This window comes from Sphaeramia orbicularis, chromosome 17, assembly GCF_902148855.1.
Source record: "Sphaeramia orbicularis chromosome 17, fSphaOr1.1, whole genome shotgun sequence".
Taxonomy (NCBI): domain Eukaryota; kingdom Metazoa; phylum Chordata; class Actinopteri; order Kurtiformes; family Apogonidae; genus Sphaeramia; species Sphaeramia orbicularis.
Window position 1 is genome coordinate 14,559,201 of NC_043973.1, and position 23,415 is coordinate 14,582,615.

General features: G+C 37.6%; 1 protein-coding gene across 1 annotated transcript; it reads right to left on the minus strand.

Moving 5' to 3' along the window:
* On the minus strand, nucleotides 1–23,415 carry LOC115437075 (regulator of nonsense transcripts 1-like). The gene is made up of 24 exons (XM_030160165.1): nucleotides 23,057–23,415; nucleotides 15,807–15,943; nucleotides 15,493–15,582; nucleotides 14,668–14,835; nucleotides 14,397–14,577; nucleotides 13,113–13,274; nucleotides 12,832–12,916; nucleotides 12,494–12,592; nucleotides 11,640–11,748; nucleotides 11,216–11,375; nucleotides 10,585–10,703; nucleotides 10,220–10,384; nucleotides 9,964–10,078; nucleotides 9,709–9,852; nucleotides 9,085–9,298; nucleotides 8,005–8,122; nucleotides 7,727–7,883; nucleotides 7,329–7,471; nucleotides 5,656–5,830; nucleotides 5,320–5,401; nucleotides 4,960–5,121; nucleotides 4,179–4,444; nucleotides 3,091–3,213; nucleotides 1–2,997 (listed from the first exon to the last, which is right to left on the minus strand). The coding sequence occupies exons 1-23, from the start codon at nucleotides 23,225–23,227 to the stop codon at nucleotides 3,094–3,096; spliced, it is 3,342 nt and encodes a 1,113-aa protein (XP_030016025.1). The 5' UTR covers nucleotides 23,228–23,415; the 3' UTR covers nucleotides 1–2,997; nucleotides 3,091–3,093.

The following is a 23,415-nucleotide window of genomic DNA, read 5'->3' on the forward strand; positions in this document are numbered from 1 at the left end:
GCTTGAGAAAAAGAAACAAACTTTAATTATTATTAATATTAACAGGAGGACTCTGTGAGGATAAGCTTTAATAATAAACTACCAACATCAAATAGCGGGCACAACAACAAAATGTGGCAAACACAAAACTTCAGCTTGGTTTTCAGTTCAGTTTCAAACAGCAAATGAAGCCAAATTAAGATTATATACGCAAAAAAAAAATACAGAAAAGAGAAAAATACAACTCAAAAACTACCCTTGAAGTCATAGAACATGCAAAAACTGTTGGTAAGGAAATAGTTCTATTTTTTTTTATGCATACTGTACTAAACGTGAACATGTGGCTAATGATGACAGACATTAGAGATGATGGAAATTCACTCACACCGACAGTCTATGGATTTAAAGAGATGCTTGAAGCTGAACCTAGTCTTAATATATTACTGGTATTTGGCTGCTTTGGACAGAGCACTTACTACACTACTTTACAGCAGTTTTAAGATTTTTCAACATATGCACTTAAATGACATGAACATTAAATTTTATATGGGTTATACTACAAAACAAGATAGATCGAGCTGCATCAGTAGTGTTGGTAAGATTTACAACACATCCACCTTGAAAGTTAAACACAAGGCTGACATAGGTATTTTTATCAGATTCACTACTTCTATTGTCAGTTTCACTCTTCTCTATTCTAAAACTTCCAGATGTCCAGACACAACGTACAAACAGAATACTATGGGGAAGAAATGTAGGTATTCACCAGACTAGTCCTTCATAAATAAATATTAACATTCATGACATTTTGTGTAGGTAATTAAAGCTATTTTAAGCCAAATACAGCGTCACCTCTGAATTTCTAATCAGCAGACGTTTCAGAATGCATTTCCCAGGATCTTTCACCTCAATGGAATGTGGTGAAAGTCTGTTTTACACAGCACTTTAGCTTTTACTATCCTGTGTAGTGAGCACTTCACAACAGGAACTCAAGCTCATTCTTACACCATTTGCTGGGTTTACATGGAGCGTAATATTCCACTAATATTCAGAAGAAAAATACCTCACGTTACCACTTCGAACTAAGGTCACTGACCCAACGGGAAGGAATTATCAATAGGGTTTAGAGAGGTAATGTGAGCCTTGTCAGTTCAGTCAACAGGAACATAATGATACACAATTATCATACCTGGTCATTAATCTAATTGTTTCTTTCTGGAGATAATATGTTCTTTTTGTGCAGGTAACATTAGATCAAAGGGTTGTTCCTACAAGATGAATAGGACCACGGACCAAGAAAACAAAACCTGCTTCTTTCATTATATTTCTGGCCATTTAGACGATTCACAGATGGATGAACCATTTTGTGAATATCGTAACCGTCTACAGATAAAACTTTAGTAGGGAGGATTTAGAAAACAGCAGGTGGTGAAAACACAGCTACTCCTCATGTAAAAATAGTAAAACCAAAAAAGAACCATCAATCACCTGCTTATCCATCCCTCCGCTTCTAAAAACAAAGCCAAGAGGAGGTTCATAAATCAAGTTTACTCTCAGAGGATAAAATGGAATTGTTACCCAGTGACACCATTAAAATTTCTGCTAACTGAGGCTTTAAAAGCTCCGGGATGTGTAAACATACATCAGTCATGTAAACAGTGAATCTCATAATCATTCAGGTTGAGGAAATATCGTCCATGTAACCACAGCCTGCTTCACCTCACAGTGATAAACTGGTGCTTCGACTGTACATAAAGAAACTCATCGTATGCATGTTTTACCAACGCGTGACTCTCAGGCAGCTGTCTTTGTGGAGTACTACCCTCTTGATTTGGCTTATTTGATGCATTTTGCATTATATGCTCTGCTAGCTTTAGTGAGTCGGGGTCAGCAGTGAATCAGGAATGCGGTTTTCCAAATGTTCAAAGAATGACAGCTTCAGTCAGTTATAAACTGGTTAAGATGCACGTCTTTTCACTCTTTTCGCACAAGCACAGATACATTTAGAAGAACCAAAAACAATATTGTCTCGCTAAGCGCAGATCTTTGGAGCCGACCTCCTTAGATCTGGAGACAAACATGTTTTTCCTTAACTTGTATATTTTTAAGAGCTAATTCCACCACTTTGCAGACCACCTTGAGAAAGACCTCCTCCAAAGACGGCCGACTATGCTAGCTTTCACTTATCGCTGAAAACCTCAATGAAAACAGCTTTTATTCAGAAAACTTTCCAACTCAAAGCTGAGAAAGAAAAGCAAATAGTCCGTGGCTGCATAATCCTCAAATTTCATGTAAATTCTTTGAGGCACAAAACCACAGACACTTGAGTTCACTTGAATAGCCAGTGTTTTGACTCTCTTTACTCCTAGATGCTTAGATGTGATCAGATGCACGAGCCTCAGTTCAAGCTTTGAGTTTAAAAAAGTTGTCAACTGCTTCAAGAGTTGTGTCCCCTTTTTTGTTTTCTCTCTCTCCAAGTCACAGAAGACGTCCTGTTGAGTTATCTTGGAGGACATTTGTGTGAGACACCTCTTCTCCATCCTTCTCAGCTTTTGGAGCAAGATTCCCAACCATCCTCCTGGAGATCCTCGAGGGTTCGGTGGGGGCACATGAGGGACAAGGTGACACAGCCGCCCAACCCCCCCACCCCTTTTCCACCTGCAGAATCGCGTGGACCTTCCGCCCTCCTCGACCTGTCGAAGGTCTCGCCTCGCCAACTGCCCTGCTCCGACGACGACAGCTTTCACCTTCGCCTTGTCTTCGTGTGCGAGCGGCAGCACCTTCGCTCCTCCAGTCTCCCGCTGTCTTGCTCTCTTCCTGTCCAGCTCTACTCCCATTTTTTTGCTCTCACTCTTGTGATTGGTTGGTTTCTCACGGTCTCTCTCCTGTTACTTTCACACAGTGGTGCTTCGGTTGTAGCAGTGGAAAACGGGTATCCATGTTTGTTCTTTTTTGTTATTACCCAGATTAAAATTCCATTGAACTAAGCATAAACAAGCCTAGCTCCTTTCCAGAAACCTGGAAGACAAATAACATGTACATATTAATACCTGTTTGAGGAAATACTCGTGAGTCATCCAGTTCAGCTTAAGTTTTTGTGGTGTTGCTTACAGTCTAGTACTGGGACAGTCCAGTTACACCACCGTGTTGGTAGGCCCGCTCCCCCTGGTAGGTGGAGTCCTGGGACAAAGCCACATCAATCTGGGACTTGAACTCGTCTCCCAGGTAACTGTCCTGTAATAGACGAACAGAAAGACAAATCAATAGTTACTATTCAAGTCCAACCAGACAGAATACGATGAAGAGCAGTAGTGTTACGACGGACAGATTTCTATGTTAAAAATGTAATAGAACCTGTTACTGTTGGGTTACTTTATTAATTAGGCAACAAAGTTTTCACCAATGAAGCTGAAAAGTCCTTAACACATAAACTTCAACCAGGCAGTGTAAATATCACAACAGTACTCCACACTCATTACTGTCAAACTATGTCCTTGGCTTTAAAATGTGTCCCGGGATCTAAGACAGCACTAAATAGAAGTACAAACAACCACCAAGGTGCATTTGAAATGAATAATGCAAAACACTTGCTGAATGTGCATGTTTGACCACGTATATTTGGTTGTGTGAATGCTAATGTGTCCTGATCCGTACACGAGAAAATGGGAAAATACTTTGTTAATGCAGGATATTATAGTTGTGTGGTTGAATGAGGAAATTCTGACAGAGTCTGAAGAGTTGGAATAATCTGTCCCTGTTTATTAGTTTATGGACTGTTTTTTATAAGCCCATGTGAGATTCACCCTGTGACAGTAATTGCACAGGGTCCTTTGACAAAATGTGAAAACAAAAGGCTGAGAGGATTCTTTACAGACGAGTGATAGACACAAGTATGAATGGCAATGCCTCCTCTATCCACTAATATCTGGAAAGCCCAAAAATGTTTTAAAATTAAGTAGAAACAGTGCCTCTGACTGTAGTAAAATTCAGTTTAGAGAAGTGATTCTGACTAGAAAACTGTAATTTGATAACATTTTTTCCCGTCAGTATGATTACATTAAAACTGACTAAATAACCTTGTAACTGAAGAGGACAAATGGATAAACAGGGCCGGTATGCAGGAGCAGACTACAAACAGCACTCAGCTCTTTAGAAAGCCCTCAATTCCTTTGAAACAGGTAATGTTTCAGTGAACAAACCTGTGACAGCTCTGGTTGGGAGAGGCCAGGCTGGCTCATCTGTGACGGCTGACTCATGTTGATGTAGCCCTGGGTCAGCGGCCCCTGGGAGAAGGACTGGGAGCCCAGGTCCTGACTGGCCTGACTGCCGCTCATGTGGCCTCCATGCTGTCCACGGTCCGCTCCATTCCCGCCGCTTCCCATGTTGCCACGATTTCTTTGACGACCACCTCGACCTCCGCCTCCTCCTCCACTTCCTGTCTTTCCTTTCATACCTCCACCGCGACCTGAAACAAAGTCAAATCACATATCATAGTTCTGAGAAACAGAAACTTTACAGGACAAACAGAACAGTAACAAAGGTAGCTCATCGCACTGTGTAATATTCACTGAAATGGAATATATTTTCACTTCATTACATAATTACATCAATATTTTTAATTAGTAAACAGCCATTCTTACAAGTATAGTCAAAGTCTGGGACTAAAAAGTTAACTGTATAATCACACTTCTTTTTTTTTTTTTTTCTTAGCAGGGTTGACAATTGCAATGGTCTTTTGACAAAGCTCCCCAAAAAGACAAACATATAGAGTACACCCATTCAAAATGTAGTTGCGAGAGCTGCTGTCTCTATTTTGTAATAACAACCATAATATGTAACAATTCATTATAACATGAGGGGAAAGTTATTATACATTTCCTTCAGATTGTTTATTATACTAATTTACAGGTAGATATAAATACATTACTTTTTACATGCAGTATTTATTATACATAATGCATTGTTGTTTGTTGTTCTCACCTGCTGTGGGCCCGTTGACTTGTCCCATGTACCCAGGCGGAGGTATGGGCGGCATCACGAGGTTGAAGGGGATCGGGATGTTCATGGAAGTCATTGGATTTGGGCCAGTGCCAATCATACCGATCTGGTCGTGTGTTTGGAAATACATGTTGGATGTACGGCCTGGAGACGAGAGCAGATTAATCTTACTTTAGTGTGCAGAGCTTACTGTGACACGTGACATTATGATTCCTGTTTTTCAGTTTGAAATACCATGGTTTAATTGAAGTTCTTGATTATAAACTTGCAAAATCAGTGCACAAACATCCCAGGGAGCAATACTGGTATTAAAATGAGAGATTTGTATAAAAGATTCCTCACCGTTGCTGCTGCGATCGTAAGCAGATCCAGGAATAAGGGCTTCTCTGGCATCATACATGGCTGTGCTCATGAATCTACCTCCCTATTAAAAAAAAAAAAAAAAAAAAAAAACAGAGGTAAAGCTTTTTTCAGGGAATGCTTTTAGGGCATTATATATTACAGCCACAATGATTTATTACCCTTCAAATAACATGTCTAGGTAAAACTTAAAGTGCATATCCTTCACATGCCCCACCAGAAAAACGACACTCATGACCCACTTAAGAAACCCTTACTTCAGCAGTTTATAAGCCGTTTGTGACCAAAAAAAGACAAACAAAAAAACCTCAGACTTACGGGGTTGATGGTGTTGACCAGCTTGCGGGGTTTGCTGAATTGCATGAGGCTCTCCCTCAGGTTGTTGAGAGGACCTTCAACCAGGACCTTCTGCTCCTTATAATAGTTCAACAGGTGGTTCCACAGAGGCTGTTTAGACAGAGCCTTAGGGTTCCCCACAATGATCACACCATACCTATGTGATTACAGCAAAAGATTATGAAAGTTAAGTTAGGTATTGTTTAGGACAGTATAGGACAAGTAGTTATAGAACCATTAGTATCTCCGTTACATTGAAGGATGGCTGTGTTGTGTTACGGCTGTGTAGAGGACCAAACATAAGGACCAGGACAAAGGTGGTAAAATTAGGAAAAATGATTATTTAATAAAGTTAGAAAAATGTTAACGCAAGCTCCAAAAACTGTCAATTAACAAAATGAACAAAGATGAGCCCAACTGAGGTCAACTAAACCATAACTGCAACAGAACAAAAACTGACCTAACCAGACAATCAACAAAGGTGGGCTTAAATGGAAAGGGACTAACCCAAATCAAACACAAGGGGGAGGCATTACACTATGAAATTAAACCAAACCGTTAACTTAGCCAAAATAACATAAAAAACAAATGATCATAACTAGACACAAAATACTGTGTGAAATAAATGTGATTTAAACCAAGAATTTAAGCAACTAAATTAACACAAAGCAACAAACAGTGCGGCCCCCCCCCAGTCTTGTGGTAGTAGTTCCTTCCCACTCCTTAAATGATGGCCAAGCCCTTTAGTCTAGTCTTTTGTCTGGGAACTGAAGAACAAATGTAAGTAAATAATTCAAACATCAACTAATATGTGTGCACCCAAATTAGCATGTTTAAATAAAATACTTAAACTAAACTGTGTGATGTAATTATTAACTGCAACTTAAGAAACAAAAACTCATGAAATAACAAAAACTAACACAAGGTTGTGGTAGGTAAGGGATCCATCACAGGCTGCAATGTGTTATTTTTCAACCTTTGTATGGATTTACGACACACTGGAATTGTATGTATTGCTCGGAAGTGGAACTAGGCAACGCAGGTAAATGTTTTTGCCTTTTTTGTGTCTGCTATATTCATTTTGTCTGTAACACATCAATAAAACCCATGTAGGTCTTATAATAAATAACACAGATGAAATACTTACAGCTGTTTTAGCTGCTGAAAATATATTCAACCCCAAAATTATAACTCTATTTCAATACTGTGTTCATTATTGATTTAGTTATGTTAAATGTGATTTAGAATGCACAATGTCCACATGAGAATTCTATGGTAACAAGTGGGTGCAGGTTATTCTTTTCATGTTCTACTTAAGCATGACAGACAGGTATGGTCAGCGTTGATTTATGTAGAATAAACTGTCAGTATGGTAACTGACATTTTGTCATCTGTCAAGTCTCTAAGCTGAGCTATCTGGAGCTCCATGTTAACTAACTCCCTAATGATAACCTTCATCTGCCCTATGTTCCACTACGTGAGCGGTTCTGTGCATTTCTGGGAAGTTTCTGAAACGACTTTCAGTACGTCTAGAGGGGTGTGTAGAGTGGCTGTGATCTGCTCCACCAACAGTGTCACCCAGTTGTAACACGACAGTGGAGTCCATTTGTTAATCACAGGAAGCCATAATGTAAATTGAACAGGTGTTATTTTACCTTGCCCTGGTTAGCGCCACATTGAGACGTCTGGGATCATTAAGGAAGCCAATACCCTGGTGCTCATTGGCTCTCACACAGGACAGGATGATAAAGTCCTTCTCTCTGCCTTGGAAAGCATCAACACTGGCAATTTCAACCTCCTACACAGGGAAAAAAAAATCACACACATAATGATTTTGTGAGAGGAATACATTGGGTATGCATTATTCAGGAATGTTTTTAAAGCTATAATCCTTAGTGCTGTTACAAAGTGGTTTTGCATTAAACCATGGTGGGTAAGTGGAACATTACAAAAAAGACATGAGCTGTTGATGTATTTAAAAGGTTCTGATACACAGTAAGGTGCACAATACACACAACAAAAAAATTATCTGCAAAAGCATATTCCATTGTACCTGGTAGAGCTTGGTGTGCAGGGAGCCACTGAACTGCATGTACTGGACCAGATAGGACCTCTGCCCCTCATAGGGGGTGATGATACCAATCTGATCAGGTTTCGCTCCAGCCTTCAGCAGCCTTGTGGTGATTTTCTCTACATTAGCCGCCTCCGTCCTACATTAATATGACAGGACATGTATTTATAGACATGAAACAGAAAGTGGGTTTACACAAACTGCTGTGCAGACAGTGAAGGGCAAACACATAGTCGACATAATATCACAAAAGTTGTAACCTGTTCAGATAGGATGTTCCGGAGCTGGCTATTTCCTCTTGGCCTTGTGTGACATAAAAGAACATGGGTTTGTCGGGCTGTGGCCACTGGAAATCAAAGCCTTTTTTCACACGATCCCCTGTGGAGTGGGAAAAAAAAAATTGCATATCACACATAGATGATGGAAAGCACAGTGCATTGACTGAGCTATTCTTGCATTGGTTTAATTTTCTTCTTCTACAGCTGTGTCCATGACAAACTATATTGTTCATATGGATGCATACAAAGTAACCACCAAGAAATATGAGGGCAACTACGTTCCATGTAGTGCTGCCACGATTAGTTGACTTAGTTGATGTAATTGACCATGAAAATAAACCGACAGCAATTTTTTTAGTCGACTTAGTTTACTTATTTATTTTTGGTCACGGCACCAAGGGAATCCATGCTGGCATTGGCGCCTGCAGTACCAAAGAGAGAGAGAGAGAGAGAGAGTAAGAGAGAGAGAGAGAGAGACAGACAGACAGAGACAGACAGAGAGAGAGAGAGAGCGAGAGAGAGAGACAGACAGAGAGAGAGAGACAGAGAGAGAGAGAGAGACCCCCGTCTTATAAGCTATAAGCGTCTTGAGTTTCATTCCCTCGCTCTTGCGGTTCACTCCCACCCCCCCATTCCGCAGATCTGTGCGCACCCATTCATCCTGCCTCTCCCAGCCCCCCCTTTGTAATTTTTTGTTTGGTAATTATTTATATTATTATTTATATTGTTTACATTTGTCATGATACAGGTGACATTTCATGTTTTGGCCCTTGAGTTCTATTCAAAATAAAACAGACACAACAAAATAACAAACACTTCATTGTTTTTAAATTACTCTCTTAGATTAGTCGACTAATCGAAAAATTAGTTGAAAGATTAATTGTTAGAAAATTAGTCATTAGTGGCAGCACTAGTTCCATGTGTTCTTTCCAGACACTTTAGATGTATTAATAACACTGATACTTGGTGAAAGACACAAACATTTCAAAGGATTAACCAAAAAGTGAAATAGTAAGGAAATGCAATTAACAAAATTAGATTCCAAGAAGTTTCTCATCATACCGGCAGTGACTCCGTTCTGCAGAGAGCCCTCATAAAAGATGTTGGAGGGAAAGGCACTGAGGGCTGGGTGCATGCGGTACTGGACCTGCAAACGGATTGGCCGGATCCCAAGAACGACCAGACGTTCAAAAAGAGACTGAGATAGACCTGCTTTGGCTGCCTTCTTACACATCACCACAGGGCCAAGCTGGCAGTGGTCGCCCACCAGGATCAACTACAGAAAACAAAGTAATTTTGACAGATCCATATTGGCTTCAAGAATGTCTAAAGAAACATGCTGCACGATGCCCTGAAAAAAACAAAGTACAGTGTCTCCTTGAATAAATAAAGACATAACAGAGTAGAACATGGCACAAGTAGCTTTACCACCACTATTATACTATATGCAATATACCAGAGGTCCCAGGTTTATCAAGTCAAAGTCAACCTGTTCACTTAACACCGGTGATTCCACTAATTATCCCATCTACATGGATGAGGATTTGTGCTCATCAAAATGGGCTGGTTTAATGAATGGTTGGAACAAATATATGGGTAGGACTTTGACTTGATGAACCTGGGATTATCCACCTCTGCAATATACTTGACAACAAAATGAAAGCTCCAATTATGCGACCTATTTACCTGTTTGGCTCCCAGAACAACAGGAACCATGCACTCTGGTTCGGTGGCCTGAGTGCTCTCATCGATCAGAATGGAGCGGAACTGCATCTTGGCCAAACGAGGGTCGCCGGCCCCGACACAGGTACAGCAGATCACATCAGCATTCTGGACAGCACAGTAAAGATATTGAAGAAATTAAACGTCACGTTCTTTTTCACCTGGCCTCAATGAGTTGATGTGTTCTATATTTCCAAGAGTAAGTTCAGTGAAATATACCATTAAAAGCTCCCTCTCAGCAGTGCGTCTCAGAGCCCTGTAGCGTTTCTCGTCTGAGGAGGACAGCTCTCCAGTCTCATCCTTCAGCTGCTGGAGCTTCTGAAGCTCAGGCATGCTGTAGGTACAAATCATTTGGACATACTTTATCATTAGTAATGTGCACAAACCTCTCAGCTTTATGATAATTTGTGAAAACAAGTTCAGTCATAAATAACAATCCTGAAAATGTAACTGTTAAGGGAGTATTATGTGTCACCTGTCCATGTTTCGGGTCTGGTTGTGCAGAGCCAAGAAGGATACAGGTGAGTCGATGGCCTCCCTACTCTTGGCGCACAGTCTCACCACTTTCAGTCCTGTCTGATGGATCTTCTCTGTCAGCTGGTCAACTGCGATGTTACTGGGAGCGCACACAAGCACTGGCCTGGACAAACACAAGTTACAGTCATGAGGCAGCTGTTAGGGACCCAAAAACCTTACAAAAAGAACATTTCTTTTCCATTTGCTGCTGCCACAATACGGTATTTAATTATGAATAGTGGGAAGATAAGGGTATCAGGGTTAAAAGTCACCTTTCAATAGCAACAATTAAATAGACAAAACAGCAACCAAAAAAAATCATACCCATTGCCCTGTCGTGCCAAATGGTACACGATAGTGGCAGAGGTTACGGTCTTCCCTGTGCCCGGAGGACCCTGGATCAGACTGAGGGGACGCTGCAACACGGTCTTCACTGCATACACCTACATTAATATAAAGTGAATTCACATGAGACCAGGGAGAACAAGATCTGGTCAACTCCTAAAGGTACAATGACATAAATCTTTACCTAAATACCATCAGGTGCAAGCAAACAAATAAATTTATTTATTTATTTATTTATTAGGGACCGAGCCAAAAGGTAAGGTCCTCTCACATAGTGAGAGGCCTTGCCTTGAAGCAAGGCCCTATTGTATTTTGTTCGTTTTTTTTTATTTATTAATTTTGATTCAAAATTTAAATAAATATTTGTATGAAAATCAAATTTCTTATTTTTCTCTTTACATTTCATTTTTCACTCGTTTTTTGTTTTTCTACCTGCCTTTTCTCTGCACTTGCATGTCGTATGTTGCTGCTGTTAAAATGTGAAATTTCCCCACAGTGAGAAAAATCAAGTAATATTTTATCTTATCAATTTGTGTGGGAAAAAAAAATCTAATCAAATGACCAAATCATACATAGCCTGACCGAAAACTTTCACCTCTTTTTAACATACCTGCGAGTGGTTAAGGTCTGGCAGCCCTTGAGCTGTGAAGCGTTTGGGCAGCTGACACTTAATGACCACGTCTTCTACCTCATGTCCAAGCAGTTTGTGGTAGATGTAACCTGATACTGAGGTTTCATCGACTGCAAAGGTCTTCAGGGCACTCTGCATCCTACACAACAGAGAAAAAAAAATCTAGAAATATTATAGAATGTTCTGAGACTTTCCAAGATCCACTGTTCAACGTTATCAGAACATATTATTATTGAAAATATATTTACTAACTTTGTCAATGAACTGCTTCAATAGTAATCATTACTGGAAACACAGCACAGACTACAATTTACAGAGTTGAAGCACTTGACGCTACTCAAAAAAAGAAAAGTTTATTAACATCTGGTATCATAACAGACAAGAGTTTGTGTCCTGTGAATACCTGTCAAAGGAAGTGGATTTCCACACAAAGTCGACCTGAAAGTTGTGTGGGATCTCCACCGGGGCCCCTGCACTGCTTCTGAGCTCTATGGCAATCTCATCACCATAATCTGTGACAGTGAGTCAAGGAAGGGGAACATACTGTACATAACACTGAAATACTGAACAGAGGCATTAAAAGTCTCAAAAACTGAGTGACAATAGCGGTGCCATCTGTCTGGGTCAAACTGATCCTTATAAGTGCATTATCTGCTGTCTTCATGCCGAAATACTCAATTTTATTAGTGATAATAAAATTTATTTTATATTAAATTGAACTGAAGGATTTCAAAGTCCAAACAGAAACAGCCTTGAACATGAAAAAAGCCAAAACAAAGACTATGAGCAACTTATTTTTACAGTATTTGTTCATTTAGGGTTGAAAAATGTAAAACTAATCATAACGTCGTTATTACTGGGGTTTACTTTGCATATATTTTCAGCGATATGACTTCAGGATAAAACTAATTAAGAACCAGTAAACGTTAGAATTGTTTTGTATTCTGATTTTGTCTCAAGCTGTTTTGTTCTGTGGGTGGTTTCTTCTAAATACCAGCATGCAGCCTGGATTCTAACAGAACTGTATCAGTCTCATGAGGAGAACCTAAATATAGAACTTGCTTTACCCATTCCTCTGGAGACTGGATGAAAATGCTTGTGTTGATGTTGTTGTAGTTTCTCAAATCAGCCACAAGATGTTAGTAAAGATCCATATTTCAATTAGAGCAGGTTTGTGGAAAGCATAAAACAAAAATAATCATGTGTGAATAATAATACAGGTGACATCTGATTTCATTTTAACAGTTGCAAGGATACTGTCAGGAACTTTGATGACATGTCCAATGCCTTTCCATGGAGGAGCCAGGTCTCCTTTGTACCGGAGGCAGATTTCATCTCCCTGCATCAGTCTCATGTCTGGAGTTAAACACAAAAATGATCATTCTGTTTATACACTTCATTGAGTACAAAAACCATCAATAAAAAACATAAAAAAACAACAATAATTAGAAAAAGATAGAGCTGAATGTAAATGTGTGTCAAAATGACATATATACATCAATGACTTTTAATTTACATCACAGGACTACAGAAGATAAAATGGAACGTAAAAAAAAAAAAACGACTGAAAATAAGTGAGAAATATAAACAGTTACCTGAGTCAGTCTTGGGAAGTGTGAAATAAGCAATTCTTTTCTTATTCAGTCCCAAGTCCCATCTGACCGTAATGTTGTCCTGAGTCTGTAAAGAAGAATTTACAATGAATTATTAATGGTTTACACAATTAAAAATGATAATACAACTATAAAAAAAAATATGATAAGGATTAGTCAACTAATTTATGGATTGAAAATAAATTCAATGAATATTGCAGACTTTACTCAAATGTTCAACAATTATGTCTCTACATTTAAAGACTTTTTCTAGTCTATATGACCTGGGACTCTTTGAGTTTCTTATCGTAGTCTGCCTCCAGCTTCACAAGAGGACCAAAGATGTTCTGGTACTGGTAGGCATCCTCATAGCGCAGGAGGACATGCTGAGGCTCTTCATCCACACCAGGCTTCTCCAAGTCTTCCAAGGTTGCAGTGGGATTTTCCTGGGGAGGAAATACACAAAAAACATGGATAAAGATGCAAACCCCCCCCCCCCCCCCCCCCAAAAAAAAACCCCCAAAAAACCAAATACAACTAATCTCTCAGGATTTCTGCAGGTTTTAATGCATTATAATTCAACCAAATGTTAAGCCAGATCTTGTTCTTGCACTTATCAATATTAGATAAGGGTCTTAAACTGAATCAAAATACAAAAAAAATCAAAATAAAGAGTTGATTAAAAGGAGGAGCAGGTACTCAATAATGTGGCTGTTTATTTACGGAACCAAAAATCACAACCGGGAACATGGTGCAGTTTTATCATCAGCTCACTGTGATGAATACCATTTTTTTCAAAATATGTATTTTGTAGATACGCAATTTTAGACAGAGCTATCAGACACTGCCACATCCCCAGGCTCCAACAAAACCAAAAAAAAAGTTAACTTGTTTCTGACATTCACTTAGTTTCACTGACTTCATGTTCAGGTGAGTTGAGTAGTGACAGAAAATAGTGCCCTGAATCAGTCAGCAGTGTAAAAAAATAGACAGATAGAAAGACAGAACAACAAAGGGCACCACCTCAACAAATAACTGTTACATTTAATATAGCGCCCCTTCATGGTTTACAGATTCCCAAACACTGAAAGGCATCAGCCCAACAAATAAATTCTAATAGGTTTAGTGGAGAAAATATTGAATGTGTTTTAAGTTATGCTCTAGAAACAAAATGAGGACAAATAGATATATGTAATGGAGATATGAGGAGAAGAGCAAAAAGTAACGTTAACCTGATAATCCAACCAGTTTTAAGACAAGTTCTAAACGATTTAAAAATTTTTAGGCCTAACATTCATAATTTTAGATTTATTAAGGAAAATCTGCATGTCTGCAAGATTTTAATACATCAGGAAATAACAAAAAAATGGTAAATTAAAAACAGGCAACGATGCTGAAACTGCAAAGAAAAACTAGCTCAGCTGTAGGGATATTTGCATCTGACCTGACCGTCTGAGTACATCTGGCAGCTTGAGATAAGATGTAACCCAAATTCATGTTATGTGGCTTTAGAATATTCACATAACACAGTGTCAGGTGCTTATAGGGGCAGATGTGATGGGAAATACCTTCCAGAGTTCTTCGAGTTTGTTGATCTGCTGGGCAGTGATCTGACGAGCCCTGAGCTGCTCCTGTTCTGACGGGATTTTGACCAGCCAGGACAGGAAGCAGCGGTCCTGGATGAGAGGCTGCCACTGTGAGCTGTCCCAGTTGATGTCCTTCAGGCTGCTCTGGCTGGCACATGGCTGCCTGTGGTACATTCAACGCACAAATGTCAGTTTATTACTCAACAACACTGCAATCTTGTTAATAGCCCCGCTAATATGAAAGTCACCTTACCTGCACAGTAACACCACGACTGAGTCCGCCTTCGCTGGGATGAAACCGAGCAGGAAGACGTTGCGGCAGCCACAGTTGTAACATTCCAGGACAGTTTCCCCTAGCGGGCCATCTTTATGAAGGGTCACCTCCTTGGACTTTGCCCTCACCAGGTGGTTTACAATATGGCTTAAATTATAAAAAAAACAACCTTGAGAAAAAGTCATCATTGGTGAATGTATTGTACACTACTGCTGTGTCCTTAGCAACAGGACTAAAATGAGGTATGAGTACATGTTACACTCGCTCCAGTGAAAAGAAATAGTGTCAGTTCAAGGAGAGGAAGTGGTTGTAGCTGTGTTTAAGTGATTAGAAGATAAAATACTGTAAATTCATTGTCTCTCAACCTGTGGTATATGTCTTGTGATATGCAGAGGAACGATGCCAATAAATAAATACATTTAATTAAAAATAAATATTCACCAAAAAGCTTCTATGAATAAAAATACCTTCACCATGAGATCATTAAAATGGGATTTAAAAGTAGTTTTTCTGTATCACCCCATTTAAAGACATGATACAAATGATAAGCCCGACTATGATAGCAACTACTTGCAACTTCAACTTCTGCAAATTTTCCTTAGGGTTTCTTAAGAGTATGCTTTAAACTCCAAAACCAGACAATATCTATTTTCTCAACACAATGGACACTCATTATTAAAGTTAAGTACACTTCACTCCTGCCTTGACAATACTGTAGCTGTGAAAGGATTCCCTCTGCCTTCATTGAGGTAATTATGTCACCTGAGAAGGTCAATAAAAAAGAGATAAGTCACTGAATCTTACCTGCCGGATGTGTTTCCACGGCCGTTACAAAACCACTTCTTGCTGGTGTTGCAGTAGACCACACAGGCTGGATCATGAATCCCACAGTAACTAAACCAGAGTGAAGTCAAAATTAGTAAAAGGGAAAAAAAGGAACGGCTCAACAAACCATGTGTGAATAAAACTGGAAAAGTAATTTCTTAACATTAGATAAACTGCAACAATGACTCCAATTTTATTGATCATGTGTAAAAGAACAACCATTTCCTGCATAATAAAAATCCTTTTTTTTATGATAATAGTCACTGCACTGTTACATTAGCCTGATCCATTACCTGCAGGCATGCACAGGTAGGTCTTTGGTGTAGTAGGTGTCCTCCTCATCCTCCTCAAAGTTCAACTCTGCCAGCAGCTGACTGGCCTTTACCACAGGGTCATCTCCATTCTGAAGGACTCCATCTGGGCCATTAATCTGTAAAGACAGGCTCATATTTAAGACATTTACACTGATATTTAGTTCAATTGTTAAATGAAAGTTCAGTAACTTTTTATCATCACACAATGTTCTTAGAGCCTGAAGCTGAGGACACTGTTAAAGACTGTCAAGTCTTTTTTTTTTTTTTTTGTTTAATTTTAAAAAGGCAACTGATCTGGTCCAACTTGACAGAGTCAGGCCCGCTCTGTGTAACAATGGCAGTCTTAGATCATGACCAGTCATCTTCATAAAGGTGTTTTTATCTCCGTAAGTGTCACCGTCAACTATTGAACTCAATGTTACATGAGAGACATAAATACACAAAACGAGAAGAGGTGGGCAAAACTGTTTGTGGTAAAAGTACACTGAATGGATGTGGTATCCCTGCATTACTAAGTTATCTTCTGAGTAAGAGTAAAAAGTTACGTATGGTAACATTCTGGAATTTTCTTACAACCAACAAACCAGTATGTTGAAATCATATAGAACGTACTGTAGTAGTGCATGTTCTTGACGTAGTAAGCCTGAGTGAACTGCAACGAAGTGTGTTGTTTTCCCAGGCTATACCCAAGTGAATGTAATAAAAAAATAAAGGTTAGACAGCAAAGATTCCATACATAATTGATGCTGTGGACATTCAGTTTTCGTAAAGGTATGATACTTGACAACTGCCACAGGAGAGAAGCTGCTTCAATATTGGCACAAGAGTCAGTGTCTATAAAACATATAGAATATAAGGACATAAACTAAGCAATAACAGTGGGAGCTTCAAATGTACTGGGTCAGCAATGAAACTAGCATTTTTTTCTTTTGCTAAAGTTTTTTCTTTTGCTATTATCGTTTCCTATAATGTTTTCATTTTTATCTACTATATTATTATTATCAGTTTGTGTACACATGTGTTTGCAAAGGAAGGGGGCATCTTAATGAACAGTAGCCCCAGTCATGTTTTCTGAATAGAGTTTATCTAACAAATAAAGCAAACGGAGGAAGACGGCCACTGGCTATTTGACTAGCACTACACAATGTCCATTTGTAAACTGTGTTGTGGTGTGCAGTGGACTGACTCATTTTTTTAGGTTTGTGCTCCTACCGACTAAAATCAGATCATTAAAATGCGTTGTGTCCCATGTTAAAATGTTCCAGCTAGTCATCAAGTTTATACCTAGGTTAAGAAATTGCTTATACTCCACATGGTTATAGTTTACACAGGTCTGTAATAGTGATGTGCATTTAACCTATTACAAATATGTGAGTTATGTTACTTTTTTTTTTACGCAAACTGTACTTGCCAAAATACTTAAACTGCACCAGACTGAATGGGTTTCAAGAGAAAAAAAAATCACTGCTTTTACTCTGAACATCTGGACCGACTTATCATGCTGTTTTTATTTATTTATTATTTTCTACATTTTATACACATTCCAGTAAAATGCAGGTGATGAGCTGGTCCAAGGTCTGCTGTTATCCTATCACAGACACACGCCTCCACATGACTCTGTTCCAACAGCGCCGGCAGCTAATATTTACAAATGAGTTAAAAGCACACGGCACAGCGGGCTCCACTGATCTGAAGTCAGTGCATCAGAGAACAATCCTGATACCAAGCAGTGAGTATGTTGGTTGTGTTAAATCCAATTAAACAGGGGTGAGTGATATTTAAAATCCTGCATGATAATATATGTAATTTCATATCAAAGTAATGGAATAATACAAGACAACACTGGTAAATTTAGTTAAGAAACTATTTTTGTTATTTTAGGCAAGGCAAGGCAGGTTTATTTACATAGCATATTTCATGTACAAGACAATTCAAAGTGCTTTACATAAAACATTAAAAGCATTACAGCAGAAGGCATGAGAAAAACAAACAAACAAAAATCAGATAAATAGATAAAACAGATAAACAGATAAATGAGACAAGCAGATAAAACAGATAAAAACTTTTAGCTTAAAAGGAATAGTGCAGATCTGAACTGATGAATAAAAACTCTATTTAAATGCAGCTGAGAACAGGTGGGTCTTTAACCTGGATTTAAATAAACTGAGTGTTTCATTTTATTTGGAACTTTCAAACAAATTCTATTCAGAATTACTATTTTCTGGGTTATTTTCTTCATTTGTGTGTATTAGTTTGTGTTGCTGTATTGCACATTTCCTGCCTGCCCAGGGTTCCAACACATTTCTACAAATTAAATTTAAGACTTTTTAAGACCTTTTCAAGACTACTTAGAACAGAATTTAATGCCCATTTCACAGCCTATTTCACTGCAATACTGGCAAAAATTGGGGACTCTTAGAATTTAGGAAAATTTATTAATTTACATCAGCAGAGATTAAATATTACATACATACTGTATAGAGAACTGAATGTTCTGTGATCATTTCTGCAAAGTTTGCGATAATTGGTTCCTAAATTCCATATAAATTATCGGGTTAGAACGAGTGGAACTGAGTCGACTGTTACTTTCTTTCTAGTTTGGACATTTACCGGACACATTTAAAAACAAGAAAAGCACTTGGAGAGTGCAGACCTCTGCCAAGACAGATCTGCCCTCTACCCCCCGATCACCACCAAAATTTAATCATTTCTTCCTTGTGCCAGTATCAACATTTCCTGAAAATTTCATGAAAATCCGTCCATAACTTTTTGAATTATCTTGCTAACAAACAAACAAACACGCACGCACGCACACAAAGCAAAGCGATCACAATACCTCCTGGCGGAGGTAACAATACAGCCAAATTTATGACAACATGACTTAAGACCATGTGCGAACCCTGCATACCATGTAGCAGAAGGCAATGACAAACCCCCCCCCCCCCAAAACAAAACAAAAAAAAACACATCACCTTAAAGAGTGTCATTTGGTGTGTGACAGTGTATCATCACTCAATGAATATCATCATATAGTCCTACCAATAAGTTTAACATATCGTATATCATGCAACTTAATACAACTGCATAACTTATGTAATCACAATTATAATTGCAATATCAGCATGTAATTAAATGGAATTTTGTATAGTCAATTTGCAGAAAAAACAATCTTTGCTGTATAGTGACATATTGGATCAAGTGACATTGAACAGAGATAGGCACTGTGTAAAAAATAAAGAAAGAAAAATGATGGTAATCTTTTTACTTTTTCAAGCCTTTTCAACTTTTTTAATGCTAGTCAATGTTTGCATTTTGACTTAAAATTTCATAATAAATATCTGTGCATTGTTCTTAACTCACCAAGCACGTAGTATCAAATCACAATTGCAATATTGGTTAAAATAATCGCAACATAGCTTTTTTCACCAAACTGTGCAGCCCCAGTTCATACACACATTACTACTTATGCTTTCTGCCACTATATCCTCATGTAGCCATACAAGTATTAAAGCTAATATTGAACACTTCATCTGCACTAAAGACAAAAAAGAGAAATTACTTCTGTTCTGACAAGGACAATATTCTCATAAAAAGCCAAGTGATATCATCAAATGTCTTGTTTGGTCCAATACATTTAGTTTATTGTCAAAAAGTCAGAAGAAAACAGAAAATATTCAGCAGTAAGAAGCTGGAATCACTTTTTTCCTCATAATGAGTTACAAAAAAAAAAAAAAAAAAATGTGGGAAAAAGGTGGTAATGTTAAATCATTTTCTAATTCTTTGGTTAAGGTTTTACTTACTATTTCAACTACTTCTCAAGTATTACTAAAGTGAGCATTTTTACTTACATGTTAACTTGTGTAGTCCTATCACAAGTATTACTATCTGTAAGTATTATACATAATTGTGATCATTTCCATGCATCTGGATAAACTAAGAGAAATGTATTATTTCCACCACTATTTCACATTACTTTCAGTATCTTTTGTTTGTTTGTATATTTAATAACAAGCTTTGTACATTCAGTTTATGTCAATTATATCCCATTTTTATCCATGACATTAGATTAGATTCAACTTTAATGTCATTGTCACATGTCACAAGTACAAGGCACTGAAATACAGACTGTATCTAACCAGAAGTGGAAAGCAGTAGGACATTAATGTATAAATATACAGAGATATTGAGTATGGGATGATAAATCGTATTTACAGGATTTATGACTTTTCTTGAAATCTGGAGCATGACTCTTATGTTTACTCGGTATAGTCCTAGTACATCTACAGCCTCACAAAAATAAAATATGAACATAGTTTGATTTTTGTTTTTGACTTCTTGCTCAAATTAGAAATTTTTGTGGAAAATTTTACTTACATCACATTTTTATTCTGGTAAATTATGACTCCTGAGTTCACATTTATTCATGTAAAGAGTTTTACAGTATTACAAGACTTGTAATGGTTATTGCTTAATTCTTCTTTTAATATTAGGACTTTTCTTAAAAGGCTGCTACTTGATTCTTATTTATACATTAGTGTAACTCCATTACACCTTGATAAAAACAAACAATAGCAATAGTAATATTATGTTTCACATGTGTTTTGACTTTTTTTTTTCTCTCAAAACATTTTTTCTAGTAATATAGGAAATATTAAAACTTTCTTTCTGTAATATCTTAATTTCATCCCAAAATATTAGAACTTTATTCTCATAACATCAGGACATTTATCTATACAATTAACTGCAATGATTTGTGCGACAGTTTAAAGTCAGCTACAGTGACATTATTGTGACAGTCCTGCTTCTAACTAATTTTACTTATATCTGCTTTTTGAAAGGAAAAAACACTTTAACTCGTGTAATGCTGTCACAAGTATTACAAATATTACTGCTGGTTATTGTTTAACATAATTGTGATAACCCTCTCCATTTATCTGAATAAACTAGGAGTAGTGCAATAATTCAATTATATTTTCCACATTAATTCAGTATCAGTTGTTTGTATATTTTAATAACAGGCTTTGCATATACAGCTTAGGTCAAATGTGTCCAATTTTTTGTCAATATAGGTTACATTTTCATAACATTTGAACTTTTTTCCCATACAATAAAAATACAATTAACTGCCATTGTTTGTCTGACAGTTAATAATTAACTACAATGTCATTACTGTGATGTACTATTAGGAGGAGTTTTTGTTTTTTAACCTGTACTTGTTTTTATAAGGAAGAGTAGCTAGTTTTTTTTTTGCTGTTCTACCACCTCTGTCCAACCTGTGAACCTGACCTTAGTGATTGTTATTGTTGTCAGTATGGATATTATATTAAGTACTAAGTACACCTTGTTGATTATGCAGGGAAATACAGATGTACGAGCTGTGCTACAACACCAGATTGTATAGTGCGTCTTAAAATAAAGTCTACATATTGATAGACTGGCTGTGATAACCCTCTCCATTTATCTGAATAAACTGCGAGTACTGTAATAATTCAATTATATTTTCACATTAATTCAGTATCAGTTTGTGTATTTTAATAACAGGCTTTGCATATACAGCTTAGGTCAAATGTGTCCAATTTTTAGTCAATATATGCTACATTTTCAAAATATTTGAACTTTTTCTCTATGCAATAAAAATACAATTAACTGCCACTGTTTGTCTGACAGTTAATAATTAACTACAATGTTATTACTGTGATGTACTATTAGGAGGAGTTTTTGTTTTTTAACCTGTACTTGTTTTTATAAGGAAGAGTAGCTAGTTTTTTTGCTGTTCTACCACCTCTGTCCAATCTGTGAACTTGACCTTAATGATTATTATTGTTGTCAGTATGAATATTATATTAAGTCCTTAGCATATCTTGTTGATAATGACGGGAAATACAGATGTACGAGCTGTGCTACAACACCAGACTGTATAGTGCATCTTGAAATAAAGTCTACATATTGACAGACTGGCTGTGATAACCCTCTCCATTTATCTGGATAAACTAGGAGTAGTGTAATAATTCAATTATATTTTCACATTAATTCAGTATCAGTTGTTTGTACATTTTAATAACAGGCTTTGCATATACAGCTTAGGTCAAATGTGTCCAATTTTTTGTCAATATAGGTTACATTTTCATAACATTTGAACTTTTTTTCCATACAATAAAAATACAATTAACTGCCATTGTTTGTCTGACAGTTAATAATTAACCTCAATGTCATTACTGTGATGTACTATTAAGAGGAGTGTTTTTTTAACCTGTACTTGTTTTTATAAGGAAGAGTAGCTAGTTTTTTTTTGCTGTTCTACCACCTCTGTCCAATCTGTGAACCTGACCTTAATGATTGTTATTGTTGTCAGTATGGATATTATATTAAGTACTTAGCACATCTTGTTGATTATGCAGGGAAATACAGATCTACGAGCTGTGCTACGACACCAGATTGTATAGTGCGTCTTAAAATAAAGTCTACATATTAATAGACTGGCTGTGATAACCCTCTCCATTTATCTGAATAAACTACGAGTAGTGTAATAATTCAATTATATTTTCACATTAATTGAGTGTCAGTTGTTTGTGCATTTTAATAACAGGCTTTGCATATACAGCTTAGGTCAAATGTGTCCAATTTGTAGTCAATATATGTTACATTTTCATAATATTTGAACTTTTTTTCTATGCAATAAAAATACAATTAACTGACACTGTTTGTCTGACAGTTAATAATTAACTACAATGGCATTACTGTGATGTACTATTAAGAGTTTTTTGTTTGTTTTTTGTTTTTTTAACCTGTACTTGTTTTTATATGGAAGAGTAGCTAGTTTTTTTTTGCTGTTCTACCACCTCTGTCCAATCTGTGAACCTGAGCTTAGTGATTGTTGTTGTTGTCAGTATGGATATTATATTAAGTACTTAGCACATCTTGTTGATAATGCAGGGAAATACAGATGTACGAGCTGTGCTACAACACCACATTGTATAGTGCGTCTTGAAATAAACTCTATATATTAATAGTCTGGCTGTGATAACATGCTGATAGCTAGCAAAACTGTATCAGCAAGTTAGCTAGCAGACTAGCCAATTAGCGGGATAACAGCATGGTAATAGATGGAAGGCGTCATCATGCTAACCGGAGGTAGCGCCCGACACTGTTAGCTAGCTAACTGATTCACATTTTGTCAACACAACAGGAAGCATTTTAAGCACCAAACTGAGACGCGTAAGCCAACACACCTGTCCGTCCAGCTGGCTCTGAGTCTGGCCTTGTGTCTGGGTCTGGCTCGGCAGGGTAAAATCGGTGAAATCGTACTCGGAGCCCTGGGTGTCCGCTCCCAGCAGCTCGGCTTCTTCGGTGTCCAGGAACGTTAGGGTCTGCGAGCTCGGCCCGTACGCCTCAACACTCATGTTTCTGCCGTTCCCTTTACGGTATTTTACCTTCTTCGGACAAATATCCCGCAAACTGCTGCTTTTTTCCAGAAAGAAAAATGATAAACGAAGGCTGAGTGTTGATGATAAAATGACAAACACTGGTGGTGAGCCAGATATATGGAGAACCTCGACTGCGGCTGCGTACCGTTTCCTTCCTCCCCCGC

Bases quoted from the DNA above. Each gene is read 5' to 3' on its own strand.
- LOC115437075 (XM_030160165.1), bottom strand. From the start codon at position 23,227: ATGAGTGTTGAGGCGTACGGGCCGAGCTCGCAGACCCTAACGTTCCTG. The intron at 13,275-14,396 runs GTATTTCCCATC...TTTCCTCCCCAG, and splicing joins AACTCGAAGAACTCTGGAAG to GAAAATCCCACTGCAACCTT. The intron at 3,214-4,178 runs GTTTGTTCACTG...CGTCTATTACAG, and splicing joins CCCAACCAGAGCTGTCACAG to GACAGTTACCTGGGAGACGA.